The sequence below is a fragment of the Gordionus sp. m RMFG-2023 genome, chromosome 1 (genome assembly GCF_954871325.1).
Source record: "Gordionus sp. m RMFG-2023 chromosome 1, tfGorSpeb1-WG-v2, whole genome shotgun sequence".
NCBI lineage: Eukaryota > Metazoa > Nematomorpha > Gordioida > Chordodea > Parachordodidae > Gordionus > Gordionus sp. m RMFG-2023.
In genome coordinates, this window is record NC_088775.1 from 35,343,183 (window position 1) to 35,369,684 (window position 26,502).

The following is a 26,502-nucleotide window of genomic DNA, read 5'->3' on the forward strand; positions in this document are numbered from 1 at the left end:
AAATAAAATAATATGTAATAAAGAATGTGTTATAAATAAGATTTTGTGAGAAATTTATATTTTATTACCTAAAAAAAATTTTTTTATGGTTTAAATTTATTAAGTAGATTTTATAGGAAATTAAAATAATTAATGAATATGCTATATCTACCATTGTAACATACTAACAATTTTATTATTTTATAACATTAAAAGCTAATGGGGAAAAAGATAGACATAGAACTACAAATTTATTGTTTGCTAAAAAAATTCTGGGTAAATAAAATATATTTTTTGAGAATAATTATTTTATATAATTAATTTAATAAAATTTGTAAGCCTTGAAAGAATACTAATTACACCTTTCAAGCAGTTTATTTTTAGAAAAAATTTATATAATTTACCAGAAATTTTGCCGATATTAAGTATATAGAATAAAAGAATTATTTATGATAGGTAGATATGATTAGGTTATATTTAGCTGAATAATATATTTCTCTTAATATAAAAAATAATTCAGGGTGGTGTGAGTTTTAATCATGATTGAAGATAAACTTTGAATTACAACTGATCAAAAATAGTTTTTTTCTTTAACTATATCAAGAAATAATTTTTCTTATTTCTCTTGATTCGAAAAGAATTTAGTGTCAAAGAAGTAGTTCAGAATATAGAGGCATTTAGAGTTCGTGCTTTATATTTAAAGTATGCTATATAAATTTAATGTTTACCTTAGGAATGTTTATAACAATATGTAAATTATAAAGACTTTATAACTATAAGATAATTTGAATAAAAAAGGATATCCCCATTCTATAATGAGCTTGGCATATTTGCGAATACATTGATGGTCCCAAAATATAAACAAGGAATTATTGTCAGTGGTAATCCAGAGAGGTATTTTGCAATCCCTATTCTTGATCCTTTTGAATATACTCCATCTATTTTTTTCTGGCGATCCATCTAGATCTTGGGTCTCTTGCAAAAGGGCCTCCTCCTGGGCCAACCTTATCATAAGTGGGTTCATATCATATAAAATAAATATTTATTTAAGGTTTTTTTAAAGTTTGTTAAAAACATTTTAATTTTATTACTTTTAACTAAGTAAAAGATTATTAATTATATGAACCTTTTTCTTTTATTAATTAAAAAATTATTTTTTATGAGAAATTTTTTGATTTCCTTTGATCTTTAAAAAATACGAAAGGTTTTACAATAGGTTAATTTTGAAATCAATACAAATTCGAAAATAATTTGGTAAAATTTGAGCCAAAGTTGAAATGGGGTTAAATAAACGCCGTATTACTCTTAAAAGGAACGTTAATACGATTATAAAGATATTTGTAATGGATACATAATTTTATGGATAGATATGGAAGTGTTAGGTATATAATTTTATTCGATTATTAAGTATCATTATTATTGGCCAATAATAAAAAAAAATTGTTTATTATCTAAAAAATTGTATATATTATCAATTAAACATTGTAAATTTGAATATTAATCTTAAATATATAAATATTATTTTGGCCATTTTTTAATGCATTAAAAATCGATTTTTATAGAGATTTGTTAATGTTGTGATATGTTTTGTTAAAATGCCCTCATTAATATAGAGCAAAGAAATTTTTCACAATCATTAGTTCATTAATAAGTAGTTATTTTAAATATTTTTCTTAAAAAAATGTTCAAGTTTAAAATATATATTTATATATTAACATAGGTTGTTTGAATAGATAATTATATTAAACTATTATTAGGCAACACTTTCTAAATTTATAGACATAGATCGATCTAATCAATAAACGTTTTTAAGCCAATTTAGGAAAATTAAATCAGATTGAGAAAATACTTATAGATTTTACAGATATCTTAATTTGAAACATGTTTTGCTCATACTTAATATTTCTTTTTTTTAAAATCCATCTGTGTTACTTCAATACATCGATTTAATATGTATCTATAGTGAATGTTATGTTTTTGAAAAAATAATCAGGTATATAAATAATATAGATAATTACAATTTGATAAATGAAAGGTTTTTCACAGCTCGATCTGATTGATGTATTATATTTATGATTTCTTTTTATACAATATAAAATTATTTTTTAACATGTTCTCAGGTGATAGTCTAATCAGTGATTCATGGTTTAAAAAAAACATTGAAGTAAATACATATTTAATAGACCACCCCAATTTCCAGAATTATTAATAAGTTAATATCAAACTCGAATCAAAGTTTTCACAGGGATCGTTACATAGCCACACTTTTGACAAAATTTGGTCAAAATGTTTGCCCCGACACTTGGTCATACGGTATTTTATCACGCGAATCATATGCCTTAAATATGAAGATATAAAGAAAATTGCCTATAATTGTATTAACAATTATTCAATTTCAGATACTTTAACATTTATTAAAGCAATTGCCAACATACTATCCAATTTTTTATATTGTATATATACATATATGACTTGTTTGAAAAATGAATATTCTATGTTTACACTTTTCATAATATCGTTGCAAATTAAAGAAAAGTCCATGAAACTATTGGCATCTATGGTATTTCGGATTCCTTAACATTTTAAAAGCCATACATATCATTCAATTAATTTTATTATAAACATATAATCTGTTTGAAGAATGAATATTCTGTTCAACCTTTTCAATAGAGATAAAATGAAAAATAGTTTCGCTGTAGATTTAATAAAAAAAGCGAAACCCAGAAAAGAACCCCCGGAAAAAAACCCCCAGGAAAAAAAACCCCGAAATTTTTTTTCGAATTTACTTAAGATCTAATAATATCGGTATATTTTTATTTGGATTTAATAAGGTATAGATAAATTAGTATTTTAGAAAAAAATATTATAAAAATATAATTTAATAATAAATCATATACAAAATAATGACTTATCAATAAAATAAACAGATCTTATTGCAAATTTTGTCAAATTTAGTCTACTTAATATAGTAATTGATGGATATTGTATTTATTACTATAGCAAAAATTTTTACGAAAATAAGTAATATATGGGTTATTTTACTGGGATATTTTTTTCCCCAGTACCAATTTGAACATCAGCATTTTTTCTTGTTTAAGCAATGCGATTTTGTTATGGGTGTCCAACTACCTACACGCCATCCTTCAAGTTTGGTTTCATCGGCAGCCACCTCGCATTTCATTTTTTTTAATTAATACCCAGATTGATGGGTGTTTATTCCCAATCAGATTAAAAAAAACAATTATTCGAACCTTCGCATTGTTTATTTAAGAGTTATTCGTTGGATAGAATGCCTGATTCAAGTTTCTGGAGGAAATCGAGGCCCAGTTCGACCTGTCTGGAATTGAGAATTGCTTCTTGTGACCTCTCTTGATACTCCATTGATGTAATTTTTATCGAAATATTCAAGAATATCCTTACTATTGCTCGGAGTAACCGATCTAAGGAATGTCATTGCATTCCTCATATTACATAAAGGAACAAATGCTAAGCCGTCCATTATGTCACAAAAGAAGCTTAAGGCTTCATCGGTTCTGTATTGGCTTTCCAGACCTAGCTTTTGAATTTTTCTATGGGTACTTTGACACAAATGGTAAAAGCATCCTCTGATTATGATGTGATCCCCTAATTGAAAAAATAAATATAAATAATTTAACATTAATAATCATACCAATGACAGTTTTAACCGCGCTCATAGCAGACTTTTCGAAATCCATGTATATATATATATAATAGATCAGGAAATAAATCCCGTTCTTGACATTTAGACATTATTACGTCGAATATTTTTTCATAAGTATTTTGTATTTTTTTTGGAGTTTAATAGCCGCTAATGATTGTGGCATTCGCTTATAAAATTATTTATCAATATTAATTATTGCTAGGTTATACTAAAAAAATTAAGTGAAAATTGAGAAGAAAAAAATTGAGAAAAGGTCAGAAAAATAAAGATTAACAATGACTTTAGGCAAAAATGGGAAGAAAATAATAAATTGAAAATTTTTTAAAAAATAACGTTTTTCTTTTTTTTTAAATTTTTTTTCCATGGGGTTTTTTTTTCCATGGGGTTTTTTTTTCCATGGGGCTTTTTCCCATGGTTTTTTTCCTATTACCAAAAAAAGCATAACATTAATACTTCGTTTCTTCACATAATTTAACTTTCGGGCCGGCCCAGATAAGTTGTCTCAAAGTTTTTGAACTAGGATTGGCAATTTGTTTGTCGATATGAGCCGATTAATCTAAAAATTGCTTAAGTCAATAAAATTTAATTTTTCTGACGTTTCGGATATTTTACCATTATCCATTAAATTTTCTAGAATTATTTTAGAAAGCCTTGTCTAAAACTTTGAATTTATTTCTCTAAAAGAGAAAAATATTTATTTTTGTTAAAGTTTTTAAAATTTATTTATCTTTTATAGATTTTAAGAAAATTAAAAAGTTTAAATAAGGATTTAGCAGAAATATTCACAAACTTCCAAAACATAAATATATAATTGATCCAAATAATAATAGAAATTTATAAATTTCAGTAGAATTGTGTTGTAATTGTAATGAATAACAATTTTCTTTTGATATTATGATAAAGCATAGCATATAACGTTTTTGAAAATGGCTTTTATTAAAATATAATAAATTAATTAAAGATAGTGGTTATATATTTGTCATCTAAGATTAAATATAAAAAACATTTTTTTATTATTCTTTTTTTTAAAAAATATATTTTTACTTATTCAACTTTAAAAAAAATTTCTATAACAATAATTTATGATATTTTATAAAATTATATTTAATTAATTGTCTATAACTATAAAATATTTACGTTGGTATAAAGAAACCATAGTTATATCTAAATAAATATTTCTAATTGAATTTATTTTCTAATAAAAATAACTTCCCTGTATTTGAATTTGAGACCTAAAGCTTTTATAGTGATTATTTAAAATTTAAAACTTTTTACTATATTATTTTATTGTAATTTTATCTCACATAATTTTTATCTCTTACACCATGTCATGTCTTCACTTAGTTCTATTTTCTATTTTAATCCTTATCTTTCAAACTCTAAAGGCGTAGCCAGGATTTTGCTAAACGGGGAGGCACTACCATGAGGGATTTATTGAATAAATTTTATTGGATGTCATTAGATCCACCAATTGTAGGCCTTTGGTGAGATAGATTTTTATAAAAATAATGTTGATTTTTCACTTCTTATTTTTATTAAAATGCTTTTTTTCTAAAAATTATGAATTATAGTGGTATTCTAAAAAGTTATCAACTTTTACTAATTTTTCTTTCCCAATTCTTGTTTATAGTGATATATTATAATATTCTATACATTTCGGGGAGAGGGTGGTAATTTGTATAGGTTAAAAATATTTCTTGCTGCTATTTACGAGAACAGGCAAATTTTTGAAGGAAAGATTTTCCCTTGCCCCCTCTCTTCGGATACACCTATATATACTCTAAGCGATTTATTTTTGTCCTCTATTGACCTGAACAAAAAGGTTAAATGTATTTAAAATGGTATCCATAAATATAGAACCAATGTAATCAACAAAATGATTATTAATGTATATGAGAAAATGTAAAAATGTATTGGTAAGAGTAAAATCATAAATGAAAAAGATGGATTCTGAAATTCCAAGTTTACAAAAATATTAGTAATAATATAATAATGATAATAACGAGAAAGAAAATGTGAATTGCCAGGTATGGAATACATGTTAATTTAGTTATTCAAGTCGTCGAATAATAAAGATATGGGATTTTAAAAAGTAAATAAATTATTGTCCTCTAATATTCTTTTACGTTGACTCACAGGCATAATAAATTAAACCTAATATGATGTTCTCATATTTGTAAATTTAAAGGGTTGAAATAATATTTGCTCTGTTAATGCGTCGCTAATAATGTTTAAGGACTTGAATTCAAAAAAATAACGCATGGTGTTCCTTTCCTTTTCAAAATAATAAATGAAATTCTTTTTTCCTACATAAAGAACCCCATTTTACTAATTAAGTTTCTTTCACCCTTATCACTTTACAACCCTCCTTTTTATTATTTAATAAAATTTATTATTTAATAAAACGGCTTTCATGAAATTTGGCCATACTAAAGTGTATAAAAGGTATTTTTATCTCTTACAAAAAATTGTTTTGAATCCCAACTAGATATTTATTTTGAAAAAATTATCTATAAGATTTTTTATATATTCAAAATTTCTAAATATTTTACAAAAAACTGTTGACATAATTATTATAATTATCCAAAATTTCTCATACACATTGGGGGGGGGGGGGCTTTGGGCCTAGCTTCATAAATTATATTGAATGGTGCTCTTTGTTGAAGGCATGACCGGATCGCATTTCTTTTTAAATTCTATTTTACATCTTTTAAAAAAAAATATATGGGAAATATTTTAATTATAATCATTATTTCAAGAGCAATTAACTTAAATATTTTTTTATAATTGTTTTCAATAATATTCTATTAGCGATAGTGGGATGAGGGGTAAGGGGGTGACAGGAGAGTATGGGAAGAAATTTGTAAACTGAATTTACAAAATATGCATTCTTTAAAAAGAGGAAAATTTGCCTTAGCCCCCATCCCTGTCTACACTTTTAATAAAAAAAATAGATTGTTTTTTACCATGTGGCATAGGCTAAAGTGTAAACCAGGCCTATTCAAAAACAAATAGAAGAACCAGCAATAAATTATTCAATTTAGCCCAGTAATTAAAATAAACTTATTTTAATCATGAGGTTGATAAATGAGATATAACAAAAATTTTTAAATTCTAATTCATTGATAAAAACAAACATAGAAGTAAAGTATTATATCTTATATATTAAAAAGGCTATCGTATATGAAATTCGATATTATTTGAGTATTATAGGTTTTAATATTATATAAATTTATATGGTCAATTGAGTTAGATAATTATATTATCTCTTACAAAATATATAGACAACATTAAATAAAAAGACAATTACCATTTTGACCATATATCATTACGCAATTTTAGATATAATATTTGGTAACGAATAAATTTTATTGATCATGGGTTATGAGTCAAGTAAAATGTTAGGGAATTTTTTAGAAATTTTACATAAAAAAAATGTTTACAAATTTTAGAAATAATGGGTGACAGGGTTTAACAAAAAGAAGATTTTTTCCCTCAAAAATTGAAGATTTTTTTGTAAAAAAAAATTTTGAGCATGTTCAAAGGAGATATTTGATCAATATCTTTTGTAAAAATGTCTTCTATCCCTTTAATGTTTTTTTTATTTTAGATTTTAAAAAAAATAAAAAATAATTTCCCAGATGTTTTTTTAAAATAAAATAGCATAAAATAAAAAGGGAAATCATTGTTTTAAAAATTTGAAAGAAAAATAATACATTTATTATATTATAAAAATCCCAAATTATTTGCACAAAATTATAGTGGATTTTTTCGCAAAAAAACATTTCTTATTTAAAAATCTTCTTTGAGTATGATTAAAATTTTTTTTACAAAAATATCTTCAATTTTTTTGATCTCCAAAAGAGCAAGATCAAGATTTTTGAATTTTGAGCAAATGTTAAACCCTAGTGACGTCACAAAGATCTAACGATAGATGATTATTTGGAAGAGAAGGGACTGGTGTTACGTAAATTCAGGAGCTAGGCAAACCACTTGATCTCATTTTAAAATTAAATTGATCAGAAGGTTCAAATTTTATCCTAATATGCTTTTATTAGTTTACATCTATATACGAAAAATCTTTTGAAAAATTAATTAATATAAATTTTATTTATCGCCGGGGTGGCCTAATGGGTAAGATGTAGGCTTGGAAACACGAGCATGAACAAGGACGCGGGTTCAATCCTGGTAAGAACCATAAAAACTTTCAAGTTTTTCTTCGATGACTGATGTGTAAAGACATATGGTATGATGAATTTCGGAGCTTAGAGATGACACCCCGGTCACCGACAGGCCTGGACAGCCGGGTGCTAAGGATACCTGTCCAATAAACAAAATGAAGGACACAAATGAAAATATGAATATGAAAGCTAGGGCGTTCCCTCCATGCGACGCGCAGGGTGTAGACCTCCATCCTGTGAAAAATAAAGTAAAGGTCAAAGCAAAGAAGACAAGACTGGCAAGTTTGAATATTGGGACGCTTAAAGGTAAGACGAGAGAATTGGCATCAATGTTGAACAAGAGAAAAGTTGATATAGCGTGCATACAAGAGACGAAATGGAAAGGACAGAAAACTTTGATGATTGGAGATGGGTATAAATTGTACTATAATGGACTTGTTAGCAATAGGAACGGTGTCGGCATCATCCTCAGCCAAGACCTAACCTCTTCAGTAGTAGAAGTCAACAGGATCTCTGATAGACTAATGAAGATAAAACTCTGCATTGGTCAATCAATAATACACATCCTATCAGTATATGCTCCTCAAACGGGTTGCAAGGAAGAAGAGAAAGATGACTTTAGAGCTATCCTTGATGAAGCTGTAATGGAAATCCCTAAGGATGACCTAGTCATAATTGGTGGTGACTTAAATGCGCATGTGGGGAAAGCAAGAGATAGCTACAAAAGGCATCATGGTGGTTTTGGATACGGAGAAAGAAATGATGAAGGAGAGCACGTACTGAAATTTGCGCAAGCCTTCGACCTTGCCTTAACCAACACCTACTATAGGAAAAAAGACAGTCATTTAATAACATATGAAAGTGGTACTAGGAAAACACAGATAGATTACATGCTAATCTCTCGCAGAAGATTATAAGATGTAATAGACTGCAAAGTCATCCCAGGAGAAGATATCGCCGCGCAACACAAGCTACTAATCATGGATTTACAAATCTCAAATAAATCCACTCAAAATAAGATAAAACTGGAACCATGCATCAAATGGGGCAAATTAAAAACAATGACAGATGCCTTTGCAATCAATGCAAACATTGAAACAATAAATTGCTCACAAGTCAGTGAAAAAATATGGACAGACCTTTCATCCAGATTAATAGACACTGCAAAATCGACGCTAGGCTTGACAAGAGGAGGCAACAAATCACACAAAGAACTATGGTGGTGGAATCAAGAGGTACAAACCACTATACAGGAGAAAAAAGCCCTTTATAAAATATGGTACAAATCCAAAAATGCAGATGACAAGTCAAGATACAAAAAATCCAAGAGATTAGCTACAAAGGCGGTGGCTAGGGCCAAATCTATGGCATACGATGACATGTACGAAGATCTACATACCAAAGAAGGGCAAAATAAAATATACAGATTAGCCAAACAGCGAGAAAAGAACTCTAGGGATATAAACGGAGCTCCGAAAGTAATCAAAAATAAAGATGGGAAATTGATAATAAAGGAAAAAGAAATAATGAATAGATGGAAAGAATATTTTCAGGAGCTTCTCAACTTTAATTCCCACATATTGCATCTCGACGAACACTCCCCTTGTCAAAACCTTGTACAACCCATAACAGAACAAGAAATAATCACATGCCTCAAGCATATGAAAAACAACAAAGCTAGGGGTCCAGACGATATTCCAATAGAAAGCCTTAAAGCACTAGGAGATGATGGAATACATCTCCTCACAAATCTGTACAATAAAATACTTGGAAATGAAGAGGTCCCCCAAAAATGGAGGCAGAGCTATCTAGTTCCTATCTTCAAAAATAAAGGGGATCCACACAATTGTCAAAATTACAGGGGCATTAAACTAATGTCACACTGTCTAAAACTATACGAAAAAATAATAGAAAAAAGATTAAGAGATATAATCGAAATAGGAGAGACACAGTTTGGCTTTATGCCTGGAAGATCAACAACCGATGCTATCCATGCAATTAAGCAAATGAGTGAAAAATACAGGGAAAAGAACAAAAAGCTACACATGGTCTTTCTCGATCTAGAAAAGGCCTTCGATAGAATCCCAAGAAAACTTATCTGGTGGGCGCTACGCCACAAAAAAGTTCCCGAAAAATATATAAGAATAATAGAGGATATGTATATGGGACATACAACAATGGTCCGTAGCACAACAGGTACTTCAGCAGGCTTCACAATAGCCGAAGGAGTTCATCAAGGGTCGGCTCTCAGCCCACTTCTCTTCATTACAGTAATAGATGTATTAGCACAGTCTATACCTCAAACAGTTCCGTGGAATATGATATTTGCAGATGATATTGTGATACTTGCCGAATCCAAGGATGAAATGAAAGAAAAGTTAGTGAATTGGATAAATATCCTAGAAACGCACGGATTAAAAGTAAATAGAGAAAAGACAGAGTATATGGTGATAGGAGGAGATGAAACGGAGAGTATTGATATAAATGATTGGCAGATATCCGCAATTGAAAGCTGCAAATATTTGGGCTCCACTATACAAACAAACGGCACAATAGAAAAAGAGATAAAGAATAAGATTAATCAAGGGTGGTTAAAGTGGAGATCTTTATCTGGAGTGCTATTTGACAAAAGAATCCCACACAAATTAAAGGGAAAAATTTACAGTTCCATAGTACAACCAACTATTCTATATAGTTCAGAAACATGGCCAACCAAAGAATCAGACGAGAGAAGTCTACAAACTATGGAGATGAGAATGCTGAGGATGATTGCTGGGGTAACAAGAAAGGATAAGGTGCGCAGTACAAGAATACTAAATAGTTTAAAGGTAGTGCCCATTAAGACTAAGTTAATGGTAAACAGACTTAGGTGGTATGGGCACACAATGAGAAGGCCTATGAACTACATAGGAAATAAAGTTGAAAGATTGGAAGTGATGGGCAAACGTAAAAGAGGAAGGCCAAAACTTCAATGGGGCCATAAAGTTAGAGCCAATATAAAGAAGTATAAAATAGATAAAAGAGATTGTACGAATAACATAAAGTGGAGAGAGATGTTGAAGGAGCTTACCACCAGAAAAGGTGAAAGCTAAAGAGAAAAAAAAAAAAAAAAAAAAAATTTTATTTGAGAAATAAAATTTATGTAAAATTCTAAAGATTTTTACATGACAAAATTTTAATTTATTTTAAATATATAGTCATTTATATATAAATTAAATTTTATAGTAAATGTAACTCTCTTTTATAATTTGAGAACGTTTTATGAGTATTTTTTTATGTCTTGATATTATTTCAATCATGATTAGTAAATTTAGAGCTAGCGGGGCTTGTTAAACCATATACGTGTCAATCAATTTGAATGATTATTATTACATTATTAGATATGGTGCAAAAATACAAATCCAATAAAATTACAAAGGTCCTACTACATTTTATATTAATGATATCTAGAAATATACTAAAATTTGATGAATTAATATTACAATGTTAAATAAGACTGTAAATCAACAAGGACCACTAAAACTAACAGCTAAATTTTAATACCTTATCCGTCTTTTTAAGATATGATCATAATAATTTTATGTAATTTTTATTTTTTACCAATATTAAAATAGAGATTATGTAATTTTTACACAGTAGAATCAAATTTTAGCAATATTAAATAATAGAGATTATGTAATTAAAAATCCAAATGGTAATGGTAAAGAAATTAAAATATTATTTTTGTATAATTAAGGTTATAATTAATATAATCTAACTTATAATTTATTTGGAATTTTTATTGTAAATATTCTTAGATCAAATTTCATGAGGCCTTATGAGAGATATCAGATATTTAAAGAAAATACAAGAGTTAGCTTGTAGATGCGAATTTGATGACAATATAGAACTACATATAGTGATCAATTAATGACATTAAAACTATCTCAATTAGATCAAAAATTACTATTAAGATATCCAGATACTAGAGACAGAGATCAACCTAAGTTTAAACAAGATAATCGAGATGGCTCCAGCAATGGAAAGAGTATATTACGAATTATACAATACGAAAATGATATATAAAATTAATGATATGATAAAATAATGTTGATAATCAATATGATAATAAATACGCCAAGAAATCAGGTCAAAATTATAATAATAATAATAATAACAACACGAGAAAACTCTGTTATCATTGTAATCGTTATCATTCTATACGAAGTTGTCCAGCCTACGGAAAAACGTGTAATAAATGTGGAAAGCTAAACCAATTCATATGTTGTCAAATGAAGAATATGTATAAGGTATAAATTACAATAAAAATAGCTACTGCGATGATTCTGACTATTTAATAAAAAATATAAATGGATAAAATACTTTATGGCAAAATAAAATAATGATAAATAAATAAAATTGTAATTTTTAGAATCCTTAGAGTAGAATTAAAATTTTTTATCCTTAGAATATAGGCGGAATATAGGCACATAGAAAATTACAAAAACTCGAGATTAAAAGTTAAAAAAGTAGAGTTGATATTATAAATAAACTAATCTAACAAAAATATAATAACGGAGATGAATTACCTATAGCGTATGTACAATAGCATATGACTCAAGGACATTACATAACGCTAAAATCAAGTATTCTACAATAGACAAATAAGTAAGAGTTAATAAGAACGGATAATAAACTGAAAATAAAAATATATGGAAATAAAAGAACGCCTAATAACAAAGCAACGATTACAATGATGGACATATAAATTATTACGATATAAATGCTAAGGGTTAACAATATTAATGCAGATATTTGAGAGCAAAAATTCAATAAAGAAAGGATGATAGAAAAATGAAAATTGTAATAAAACAAGCAAAATTATCTTAAATGTAAAATTAAAAGAAAAGTTAAAACTAGCTAAATTAGCTTAAAAGGTTGAAGAAAAAGAAAACTAATTTCGAATCCATTATAATAAATGAGCAAATAAAGTTAGGAGATAAAATAATAGAATCTATGTGACCAACTCAATAATAAAGATTTCAAAGTCCTAATACGTAAGTTGAGTTAACGAAGCAAAAGAGTTGAGCTTAACTTGGGGGAAATTTGTCACATTTTTATATAAATTATCGTAACTGTAATACGATATTATTTAAAAATTATAGGTTATTTAAAAGGTCAATTAATTTAAATAATTATATTATCGTTTACAAAGTATATATAGGCAATATTTAATAAAAATACGATCACCATTTTGACCATATATCGTTATGATATTTTAGATATAATATAAAGTAGTCCAAACATATTAATATTAATAAATAATATAATCATATATTAGCGATAAACTATTACTAAATGAAACTTAAATACCTACAGTGTGAAGATGCTTATAATAAACTAGAACACAATAATTTGATTGGTAATCCAAGGATATAAAAATTGAATTGATAACCACCTATAATAATAGTAGTTTATGATGCTAACGAATACATTTTTTAAAGTTACATTTGATAGATATACCAGTATTTAACATTTCCTTAAATAATTTGCTATTTTATCTTAAAAACAAATCAAAGTCAGAAAAATAATTGGAAGGCCGTAACTTATCTTTTCTTGGAGGTAGCACTAGGTGAGGGGGGGGGCTCAGTTTTTTTGCATATTTCATTCAGAAATTGTATGTCATGATGAATTCGACAATATTGCATATTTAGATAATTCTTCGTCATTTTTTAAATGGGATTAATGAATGAGTTGATTAGAATATTAGGTAAAACAAATAAAAAATATGCAAAAAGAATAATTGAAAAATGGCATAATTTTTATATATTTTTTTATTACAATTTACTTCTAAGTGTATGAAAATAAAAACATTAGAATATCGGATATTTCGGTATTTATTATTTTTAAATTACGGTTTATTTGATATTATATTAAAATTTTAATTTATATTTTGGTTTTACTAACTGAATAGCCCATAGTTTTAAAACTTATACATTGATATGGTGAAAAAATATGTTATCTCGAATTCTAATATACTTTCGAAATAATTTGCAAGGGATTACTTATCAATACAACGTTGGCAAAAATATTGTCATGCAAGTAAGAAACAATAATAAAATCATTTTGCCTGGAAAATCCACATTTTTTGCCCCCACCCTTGGAGCAAAATAGCCAAAGTCTATCCTATGCATAATATTCAATTAGAGGGTTTCGAACATTGAAAGAATAAAGCTGAGATAGTTGTATTTAATTATGTTTATGGCTAATCTTTGGCGTAGGTAGTTGGGATCCTCAGTTTTAGCAGAGATCCTTTTCCCCAGCTCTTTAAAGAAGGCCAGGGCATGAGAGCCGAACGACGTTAGAGTCGTGGCTATTAATGGTAGGAATGTATAATTGGCGGGGTATCTAGTATGGCATCTCTATTTATATTGGAAGGAGCAAGAGGATTGATGCATGAGAAATCCCAAGTTAGGAATTCCCCCTTCTTCTAGGGGATCATAGTCGAACCATTGGGCCGCTTACCATAGGAATTGTAAAGGCAAGTAGGTTCGAGGGTTGATAGGATGCCGGCAGCTTTTAAGGCCCTGGCAATGATATCATTGCATTTTAAATGCCTAATGTGTATGCCTCTACAACGCTTGCAGTGTAGAGAGTGACGGCCTTTGTTTTTCTTTTATTTAAATTTTTACAAAGCTTTAAAAAAAAATTAATAGAAGACTTCGGACATAATTTTATTAATAAAATTTATAAATCTTGAGATTTTTTTCAATATATTTAGGACAGCCTACTATAAAATTAATTAAATTATTAATATATTAATGTTGTTAAGCAATATAATATTTTTTAAGTATACCCATTTCAAAAAATAATTTTATAGGTTATATTAATAGAAAAGTAATGAAAAATTATTTTAAATTTGTTATTGTATTATATCTGGTAGAGAGTGAAAAATAATATAATAATAATTATATACTTATAATCTCTACTGTAGCAAAAGTAACAATATTTAAAAAATATTTTAATTTAAACCTAAAGTTTTAAAATTATTTCAAGATTTTAATATAATTCACTATATGATTTTTACAAAATCAGATTTTTAGGATCTTATAATTTTCAAACATAATAATTAAATAGATCTTTACTACCCCAAAACTATCATATATGAAAGAGAAAAGAAAACTTATTTTATAGAATATCGATTTTAATACTTCTAAATATAATTTTCGATGAGAGTCTGGGCTTGGGGCTATTTTTATGAAGTGGAAATAAGCCATTTCCAAGTCATTTTCCCACAAACTTTAAAATTTTTAATATGACCAGAAATTATTATTATGAATTTTTACATAAAATTTTAAAAAAATCTCGGCAAGATCCAAACATACCGATTTTTTTCTGAAACAAATGAATGTGATATAAAGTATATTTCTATTATTGGGTTATTTTAATTATTACCCTAACTATATTTTTATGCTAGGTAACTGTTTACTCATGTGTGATCCCATGGTAGTGGGAGTTCCTTATACCCTGGAGTAAATTTCATTCTATACGGCCTAGTAATGGAAGTGAAATATTACGGGTTTTAAGATTGATGAAATATTAGCCGAGTAGATAATTGTAGAAGTAGGCGTGGCCTAGCCAGAAGTTTGAAAGCTCTATTTTCAAGTAGGAAAAGTTATTGCAGGGCCGGACAACTCTATTAGAACAAATTTTTGTCTCTCAATAAATATTTGAGTTAGACAACTTTTACCAAATTGTACAGGCAGTGTAAAATAATTGCGAATGGAGCCGGAAAATATTTTCAAATTTTTAAATGTTATTATTTATTTTAAGGGGATTGATCAATTTTATATATAAGATATATCAGTTTTTGTCACTTTTTTACAATACCGGCTATTTTATAAATGATCTACTAGATGCATAATTTTCATTTTTTCATTACTGGTTTTTGCTACATTTATAAACAACTTATTTAATAAGGATAGCTATTTTTTGGAAAAATTAAAAATAAAAATCATATAATAATTTCCATGAAACAGTCATTTTATTTATTTTTATAAGAAAAAATTATTTGCCTAATATTTTTTTTAAATCAAGGAGTCAGATAATTACATATTTATATTGCACTTGATAATATTCCTTTACTTATTTTTTTTACCTGATAAATTTTAATCAATAAAATTATAAGAGTAAATGATAAAAAAATAATTTACAATTCCCCATATAATAATAGAAGTGATCAAATATTGGATCCTATAGCTAGTAAAATAGATCACATGTGTTGCATCGCCTAGAAGATTAATAAAAAATCTTTATTTTTTATTAAATGGGCGATTTGTGCAATGGCTAACTTATCCAGTAAAATATTATGCAAGTCTGAAAATCTTGGTCAGAGATGGCACAAAGATTAGGACATCTATTAGCAAAATCTTATTTTGAGATAAATATTATGAAATAATAACCTTCAAGTGAATTAATTTTTTTTATTAGATTTTTTAATACGTCAATTTAAGTGATTTAAATATATTCTCAACATTAAATTCTATATTAAAAAATGTATAACATTTTTATCCTTTAAAAGTCAAAATATATAAAAAGCCACAATTTAGGGGTAAAGCTATATTTTAATAGTTATTACTAAATCGGAAGCAAAATGAGTAAAGTAATTTTATTATATTATAATAAACTTTTTATTTAAAAAAAGTATTTCTAACTACCGAGTTGGATAACACCTTAAACTATTCAACAATGGTGGTGACCAGATTTCTTTTAAATGTTAGCTGAAAGTTTTACTGTTTTTTTATAAGGAAACATCACCTCTTGAGGTCAATTTTAATTTCTTTCACAAATGAAGAACTTTCACAATTATATGGTAGTGATTTTTATATCTCACTGATAGAATAAATTTCTTCGTTGTTTTGCACGATGAATAATGTAAATATATGCATAGGAACGATTTCTCATTTCCGCAGATCATTTATAAGACTTATGAATGCAATTCTAATAAAATACACTTCAACTTCAATACCAGCTAATTATTATTTTTTGTAAATAAAAAATTATTTTTTGTCAATTAAGTCTTAATTACTAAAAAATATATGTAAAAAATTTATGCTTTATATCATAGATAATAAAAAATTGTTGATCAAGCAATTTTAATTTTAAATACGTTAATTGTCTTTGAGAACTTCCCAAAAAGAATTTAATATATGTAAGCATTTTTTCAAATAATCCAAAAATATATATTTTACTGATAAACCTTCTTTGTGACTAAAAATATTAAAAATCAATAAAAAAAAAATTATATAAAAGGCGAAATGATAAAATAGAAAATACATATAGTCTTATAAAATATTTATTCTTTAAATATTTAATTTGATTTGCAAAAATTAGGATTATCTTATTATGAAAAAAAGACAAATCTTTAAGAAAAGGGATAATTTATGAAGATATATAAGTATATAGAACTCACCTTGTTAGTCGTTTTTGCCAATGGTAACCTATTTCACATTTTTTAAATATATTTTTGAAGCCCCACCCTCCTTCAGTTTGAGGGAAGAGACACGCACTTATTAAACTGAATTTTTCTAATTTTTATTTATTCTTTTAAATATGTATCTTCGTAGAATGAGTAGAAGTTGAGAGAAATATAATAAATTCTCGAATCGAGGTTGGTATTATGTAGAATGTGATTAGTTGGATTGATGCTGGAATAGGTCTATGTTAAATATTTCGAAATAGGAAATGATTGAATGTAGATATTTAGATGTTTCTCAAATTTTAAAGGTCAAGTTTGCAATTTTCAAAACAAATTATTGATAAAATATAGTGAACAGGCGCGTAACCAATCCCCCCCCCATCGCAATTTTGACTGTTTTCATAAATATCATTTTAAACTAATAAAAATTTTACCCCCCCCCCCCCCACCCTCCTCAATCAAAATTTTACAAATATTTGAATATCAATTTTTCAACATAAAACTTATTTTTTATAAATAAATTTTTTTAAAATTTCTCTTCCTTGTGTATTCAAAAATATTAATAAAATGGGAAAAATTTTAGTCAAAGAGATTGAAATCAAACAGTAATTTATTTTATTATTATATATAATTATTTTATTAAAATCAAAATTATTAGTAAATTAGAATTAATAAGTATTTTTAATAATATTTTAATTATTAATAAATATCTATAAATTTTTAAATATTTTTCATTTTTACTTCCAATTTGTAGAACAGAAGAAATAGAAATACAGAAGTTAAATAAGGCAGAGCATGAAAAAAAGTAATGTTTCTTCAGAAGCGATATCATTATTAAATTCAATTGATCAATCAGAGTTTATCATTGCTGCTAGTTGCATCAATAAATTATTTTCCTATAGCTCACTACTTTGTAGAAATTTACAAAAACCAAATTTAGATTTGGTTCAGGTTATTGATTTGGCGGAAAATAAATGTGAACAGGTAGATACAATAAGAATGAATGTAGATAAATATTATAATATTTATCTAGACGTTGAATCGAAGGCTAATATGATATAACACTAATTAAACCTCGTCTAGCATCTAGGCAATTATTGAGATTTAAAATAAAAATTGGCTCAAATTGGTAAAATTAAATATTTAGCAAAATTTTATTCCTATGATATTGATACTGAAATAAATTTAATCAGTGAATTCGAATTGTCGTATAAATATTTACTACATTTAGTTATTTTACCTGAGCATGCTATTTGATGCGCTCAATCGGTGTAAAGAAACCTTGGCTCAATTTCCTAATATTTTGAAGTTGTTTTATATTCTTGCATGTTTGCCTATTACAACATGTACGAATGAAAGGACTTTTTCCAACTTGAGAAGGTTGAAAACATATTTACGAAGTACTACTTCTGAATCTTGGCTAAATGGGTTATCTCTGTTAAATATTCACAGAGATTTGGTTCCAACGACAAACGGAATTCTTGATGAATTGGCAACATTCCCACGAAAATTAAAAATCACATTATAATAGTATTTAATAAAAATTTTTGTATAATATTGTATTTGATAAGAAGTTAAAAAAAACTTGTTTTTTAAATTATTTTCTAGTCAATATTTTATACACATTACTATTAGTATTTTCAATAAAAAAATTATATTCTACTTATATTGTATGAGAATTTAAGCTGAGGCTAGTTTAAGCAAATTTTATAAAAAAAATGACATTAAACTTTATTTCAACTTTACATTTAAAAAAACTTTATTAAATATAATATACCTAACTTAAAATAATAAAAAATAGGCTTGTAATATCCATAAGCACGAATTAGTAAATAATAGTTAAAAATAGAAATATATTTATTATTAAATTATGAATAATTTAATGGAATAGCTAAAATATAAGACCCGGCCAAAAGTCAGGGGAAAGCTGGTGGAAGTCCAGGTAAAAGAGGTTTGAGGCGAAGCCCCCCAAAAAATTTCCCCACCCCCCATAAGAAAATCCTGGATACGCCACTGATAGTGAACATATATTTCAAGATTGGTTATATTTATTGTTCAAGAATAACATCTATATGGCATTTATTCAGGTACCTTATTCTTTGTAATTATATTCTATATAATACTCAAATTTCAGCCAATAATTTATTACTATAATATATTCTATAAACACCCATTTTACAATATTTTTTCTATGCCATTATTTTACATATTCTTATTAATCCATTTATCTTCTATTCCTAAAATTATTTTTCCCATTCTATCTAATTCACATTTCTTTTCCATTCTCATATTTTACTATCTAATTTTAGAGGATACAGAGATTTAAAATATTCTATACAATGCTTGTCATTTAATCAATCTTATTAAATGCCTTCAAGATAAATTAAATATATTTTTAGTGATATTTTAGCTATATTTTTTCAAGAAATTAGATGTTTTGTGTATTATACTAAGAAAATATATATACCCTAAATCGTAAAGCAATTTAAAGGAATCTTCTTTGTGTAACATTAAATTTAATTTTGAGCTTTGAGAGTCCACTAAATATAGGGTAAATTTAATGCATATACCTAGAATTTACTATTATAATGAGTAATTTATACCTATTAGAATATTTTTTTGGGATCTGTGCTTGATGTTTTTAACTTTAACATCGTCTTTTCGTACATTTCTCTGAAATCTTCTAACAGTGTTTTTGTCAATAATTATTTTAGAGGATGGGATTTCAATGTTAACCTTAAAAAGAGATGCTTTAGTATTTTCAATCACCAATCTCTCATTATGGTCCTCAGGATACCAAGATGGAATCGGATATTTTATGATTTGCTTCTCACTTTTGATAGGGCTATTAGAAAAAACCTCAAATTTATGTCTTTCATTTGATAATGGTATTTGCTCTGAATAACTATTTATCGGACGCGATTTGATCGATTTTCTTTTGTATGTATTTATGATAGTAGAATCATACTTAGATTTAATTTCTTTGTGAATATATTTGGGCTCAGGAAGAGTGGAACTTGTTTTTACCGCATCCTTCAAAATAATTAAATTCTTTTTGAGAGTGTATTTTCTTTGCAGGGGTAATACCTTTCTACTATATTCCGATATTTCTGAATCAATCATTTGTTCAATGTGGGATTGCTTCCTAGATAATCTTTTAGCTGAACTACTGGGAATGTCATCTTCCGAGAATTCATTATTCAAATTGATTGATTCTGGTTTCAGATATATTCTCATTCGCGACTCAGTTAGTCGTTTAGAGAGAGAGTTGTACCGTCTTAGGTATAAACTTCCAGCTCGGCAAGGTTGCATTTATATAAGTATGTGTATTATGTATGTGTATATACACCTCAAAATTAATAGATTTTAATATGTATAATCAAGCTATATATATTTTTCCAAATCTCAGAGTTTACTCACTCATTTAGTATTACATAATCAATTTTTTTTTCATTTCTAAAAATAAATGAATAAAGAAATACAAAATAAATTTGTTTATATAAAATAGATATTTATATATAAGTTATCTATAGCTTAACTATTATCGTTTCGCAAAGTGGATGTCTGATGTTAATAGTTTTCTAACATAATAATCGTTTAAAAACTTAGATATTTATCTAACAAAAAAATATACATGTACTAACAACTACACTAAATTTATTATTCAAATCGTAAAATTTTCCAATCACAATATTTAAATTTATCATGAAAATATAATATTATTTGAATACAAAATTAAAATAAATATCCCTGCAAAGATGTTAAAAACTTTAAGATTATTCTTTATTTATCGATCGCTTGTCAAAACAGATTATAGCTTTCATTTTATCATATTAGAATGTCTAGAAAAACCTATTATCAAAATTACAAAATTAATATTAAAGAAATCATCTAAACACATTTACATTCAATCATTTTCTAATAAAAGCATTATAAAATGTATTTAGCAACAATTGCAAAATAAATTAATCCAATATTAAGGTATGTGAAATATTTTCAGAGATAATTTAATAAAGTTTCCTATGTAAGTTAGTACCCAACCTTAGTTCCAAGTTATCTTAAATATAATAGTCTAAAATATATATGATAGCTATACTATACACACCTAAATCAATTTCTGGAAAAATCAATTTTTTTTTAATTTAAAAAGCGTACTCAATAAATAAATTTTATTGAAAATATTCCAGTTATTGAATACCTATCTTTATAAATTTCAAGAAATTTTGTTACAAACTTTTGATATTTTTTATACTAAATATATTTGGATTGATTAAAATATTATACGTATTCACTAAGGATACACGTATTCACTAAGGATACACGTATTCACTAAGGATACACGTATTCACTAAGGATACACGTATTAACTAAGGCAAATGCATATATTAACTAAGGAATACACAATCGGCAATTTTCAACATTGCATATAACATCATAATAAAATCATAAAATAATTTTCTTACTAAATTCTAATGAGATATGAAATTTGAATTCAAATTAAAATGTGATAGAATGATACAAAAAGATTGAGAAAAAATAGCGTTTACTTAATGGGAGTTGGATGCCTCCAATTTTTTTGAAGGGAAGTAGAAAGCAGGGGTTATTGAGAGGTGGACTATGAGGTCTAAGCTCCCCTGCTACTTTTTTTATTTTTAGTCGGCTTTTTAAAATTTTGTTTGAATTCCTTTTTTCCTTTAATGTTATAAAAATTAAAAATTTCATATATTCAAATATCTTAATCAAATAAATTTAATAGCCACATAGAAGATAGATAAATAAAAAATCTCATTTTTAAATATTTTTTTCATTATTTTTATATAAATATTTATAAATCGTCAGTTTCTGCTTCATTTAAAGTATATGAGATTGATCGCCAACAAGTAGTGGTGATAATTATCTCCATTTTTAAAAGGTGGTCTAACTCTAAAGGCTAAACCAATTTTCTAAACGAAATCTTTCATCTTAGCTTCGATCGAGGTTTAAACTTAAAGGATAACTGACTGGAAAAAATATCTTGTTCAGAAATTCCATTTTTATTTAAAAATATACAATTAAAAAATCCACAACTAGTTTAAGGTTAAAAATAGACTAATTTTTACTATAAAGCATCATGCAGTCCCGTCTAATGGATAGCTTTAGAAACGAAGGTAAAATGATTTGAATAAATTTGTATAAAATTATTTTTATATTTTAGAAATTCTTTCCGATATATACTTTATTCAAAAAATTGGCCTAAGAACCTAGATGGGTGATTTGGCGAAAATGAATAAAAAAATTCAAATTAAATGTATATGATGGGTTCGACAATATATTGTTGAAAATATTACTATTAAAAAATTTAAAAATTCCTTAGCTGTGAATCCTTTATTCTACTGCCCAAGAAAAAGGGCTTTCATCCTATGATTTTGATTATGGCAGATAAACGAACGAGTTTATGAGTATGTGACAAGTTTAGTGTTCATAAATATTAATAGACCTTTCGGTATCGGAATGATTTCTAGAAACATATAACAAAAAAAGGAATAAACACAGGCAAATGAATCTTTTAAAAGAAGAATACAGCCCAAAGAAAACGAAACATATTTATATATATTTTAATTTGTATAAATATCGGTGGTATTAAATTTATTACATTATTTTTAAAATATAATAAATAAAGAATTTATTCGTATTCGTAATTAAATATATTGATTCTATCCTTCAGCCAAGTTTTTAAGCAATATACCACTGGTGGGTAGGATGAAGTAAAAAATTTGAAGATTAAAGACAAGAAATACCTGGTAAAAGGATTGCAATCTATTGGTAAATATTTATTTTGATTTTAATGGTTAATTAAGTTTTAAATCATTCATTCATAGATAAAATTTTAGTTAAACGATATGGAAACATACAGTGAGATGTTTAGTCAGTATAATGATAGATTCCAGTTAATTCGAGGAAATAGCGACAATTAAAATCATTTTATGAATATTAATAAAATCAACAATCTGTGCTGAGGTAAAAATTTTAATTTTTAAGAAAATTGAACCGTACAGAAAAGATAACAAATTTTTAATATTGATTGAATATATAGCACAATACTAACCCGTTTTTGCCCAGACTTAATTTTTTGGGGGGATTAAAAAAAATTTTTTTTAATAATATTTCTAAATATTGTTCAATTAAGAAAAATGATTACTTTTTTTAAAAATATCTTACTTCTCTATAAAATTTGTTTCTTTATTGGAACACCGAGAACTTAAATGCATTACAAATGGTAAAAAAAAATTTAATTTTTCAAATAAATTTAAATTTATATTCAAGTAATATAATCATAATATGTAAATGATATAATCTTTAACTATTAACATCTAATATTATATATTTTAAAAGAAAATGGAGATACATCACATTTTTTTCGTGCCTTTCTCATAATTTTTTTAAATAATATACACATTTAGATTTCTGGTATAAAACATTTATACTATTTTTGTATTCAAAAAATAAAAAATAACTGAAAAAGTTTTCAACTATTCTAATGGATACGATGTATTTGTAATTATTCTGAAATAAGAGAGAATCGATGATATGATCTTATCATTTATATTTTAGTTTATATGAATTTATTTGGTTTTTTGTTTTGGATAATATCATCTACTTGATCAATATAAATTTTTTCTCTATGATATTCAAACCCCATCATCGATAGCTTCTATCATAACTGCATACCACTAAGATCATATATTATACAATCTTCACCTTCATTTTTGCTATCTTCCTCACTTTAATTCCGATCCTCGTAACTCAGGTTAAATTGATGCTGTTTGCTAATCTATATTCACCAATATTCCTAATAATTCAAAAGATTTCTACTTGATAAATCTAATAACATTCTAAAATTTAAAAATTATTATAAAAATTAGACAATATTTTTTAAAAAAATTTAAAACATTCGTTTGAGTATCTAGTTTTATAATATCGGAACAAGAAAAATAAAATTATTATTAGCACAAATAAATGTTTAAACAAAAATTCCTATATACAATTAATTAAATAATGCCCAAACAATTTAGAAATATTCTTACAAATTATAAGGTTAAAACACGGTTTGACTAAACTACAAATGCCTAGGTAAACTACAAATTCCAAGGTAAACTGCAAATGCTTAGGTAAAGATTTTATATATAATTTACATTAATTGAATTGAGATTCATTTTCATATGTTATAAACAAATTATAAAAATTAAATTTTTAGATATCTTCTATAATAAAGTAATATACATCAATCATTGTATTTTCTTTTATCTCATAATAGATACTTTAAATCCTTTAAAATAATTATTATTAAATTTGGATATTATGAAATGTAAATCATTTTTGTAATTACATTTTTAAACTAGTTTACAAAAAAAAAATTTCTTTTTATTTCATTATTTAAATTAAATATTTTAACGAACAAGATAGTTTGAAATTATTTTGGTTGACTTTGGCTTTTTAACTTATATTTTATTTAAACTTTTTTTGTAAAATTTTATCCTAACCTTATTTAATTTTGCTTATTATTATTTTGTATATTATATATATCGAAAAGATCTTTTTATTTTTAGTTGTTGAAAATTATAATTTAATAGGTTATTTTAAAATAAAAGATAAATTAAACCTTTTCACTGCGTCCCTTACTTATTTTAGAGCTTTATTATAATTATTTCTTTTTACCCAATAAACCTCGATTTTTTTCAGATATTTAGAAGATATTAACGTAATTCAATATTGTTATTTTAGAAATGGTCATGAAATTCAAAGGCATTTTCAAATAAAACAAAAGAAATGTTGAGAATACAGAAAATTAAATGGTGAGATCCTTTTCTACGACATTGGACGCAAATGGCATTCGTTACAAGCTCGAAAATATGAGAAAAAAATTTAATTATTTATTTAACATAATAATTATAAATTAATTCATTATAATCATTATTTAAATATGGGGGGTAAAACAACTATGCTGATACTGATGAAGTTTTTAAAATTACAATATACTTCGAATCCTTAAAATATTTTATTTATATTTAAATTCTCTTTCAAGTAACGAAAATCTATCGATAGCTTTTTGTGATATTGTGATATCCATGGTTTTATCTGCCATTATCGTGAAGCCGATTTTATAGGTTTCATAAGTCTCCTTTGTAAATTGTGAGAATGTTGAGAATTTTATTATTTATATGACGTGATAACTATGTAAAGTTACTGTGATTCAGCCATTCTCCAGCTATAAGCTTTAATTGCATAAAATTTGTGTATTCATTATAATACAATCTTCCAACTTGTATTGCTATATAATGTATATAAGATATTATTTTAATCAATATAATATTGACTTTTTCATGAATCGCAATTTTTTTAAAAAAATTATTCCGCAAACATTATTGTCTGCCAATGAAAAATAAAAATTAATTGAAGATTAATAATAATTACATAAAAGAATGATCAAAAATGAGAAGATAAAAAAAATTGTATAATGTTAAGATAAAATTAAAATGAATTAAAGAGATTGAAAAGTTAGAAATATAAAAGATAACAATATAAGGTGAAAAAATGATAAAAAATTAAAATATTGTTATGTAGAATGAAAAAAGAGGAAAAAATTGTTAAAAAATAACATAAAAAATGGAGTAGAAAAGTGAAGAAAAATAACAGGGAAAATTAATAAATTATTTTTAAAGAGTTAAAAATGAATTACAGGGTTTCCCAATCAAAAAAGGAAAAGTCCCAATAAAAAAAGGAAAAGTGTCATTCATAAAAGAAGTATCAATCAAAAAAGGAAAATGTCAATCATAAAAGAAAAAGGTCCGATCAAAAAAGGAAAAGTAAAGTATCAAGCTAAAAAGGAAGAGTCCCGAAGGCTTAAGAAAAAGTCCGATCAAAAAACGAAAAGTATCAAACAAAAAAGAAAAGGTGCAATCAAAAAAGTAAAAGTGTAATCAAAAAGGAAAAATCTCAAGAGGTAAGGGAAAGTGTCAATCAAAAAAGGAAAATTCCCATTCAAAAAAGGAAAATCGTTATTTTTTTAATATATTTTATTTTTTTCTTGTCGATTTTTCTTAAATTTTTAGTTATTTTTTATTTTATTCCTAACTTTTTGCAATCTCTTTATTTCATTTTTAATCTTTATTTTTCTTACCTCTTCTCAATTTATTTTTCTTCGCTTTTTGAAAATTCATTTTTGT

At 25.9% G+C, this 26,502-nt stretch overlaps 1 protein-coding gene across 1 annotated transcript in view; it reads right to left on the reverse strand.

Moving 5' to 3' along the window:
- LOC135924652 (voltage-dependent calcium channel type A subunit alpha-1-like) overlaps positions 1-26,502 on the reverse strand; it is a 161,334-nt gene that overhangs the window by 64,240 nt on the left and 70,592 nt on the right. The window contains exon 3 of the mRNA XM_065459745.1: positions 783-983. Within this exon, the coding sequence (XP_065315817.1) occupies positions 783-983 (201 nt within the window). The remainder of the gene's footprint in view (positions 1-782; positions 984-26,502) is intronic.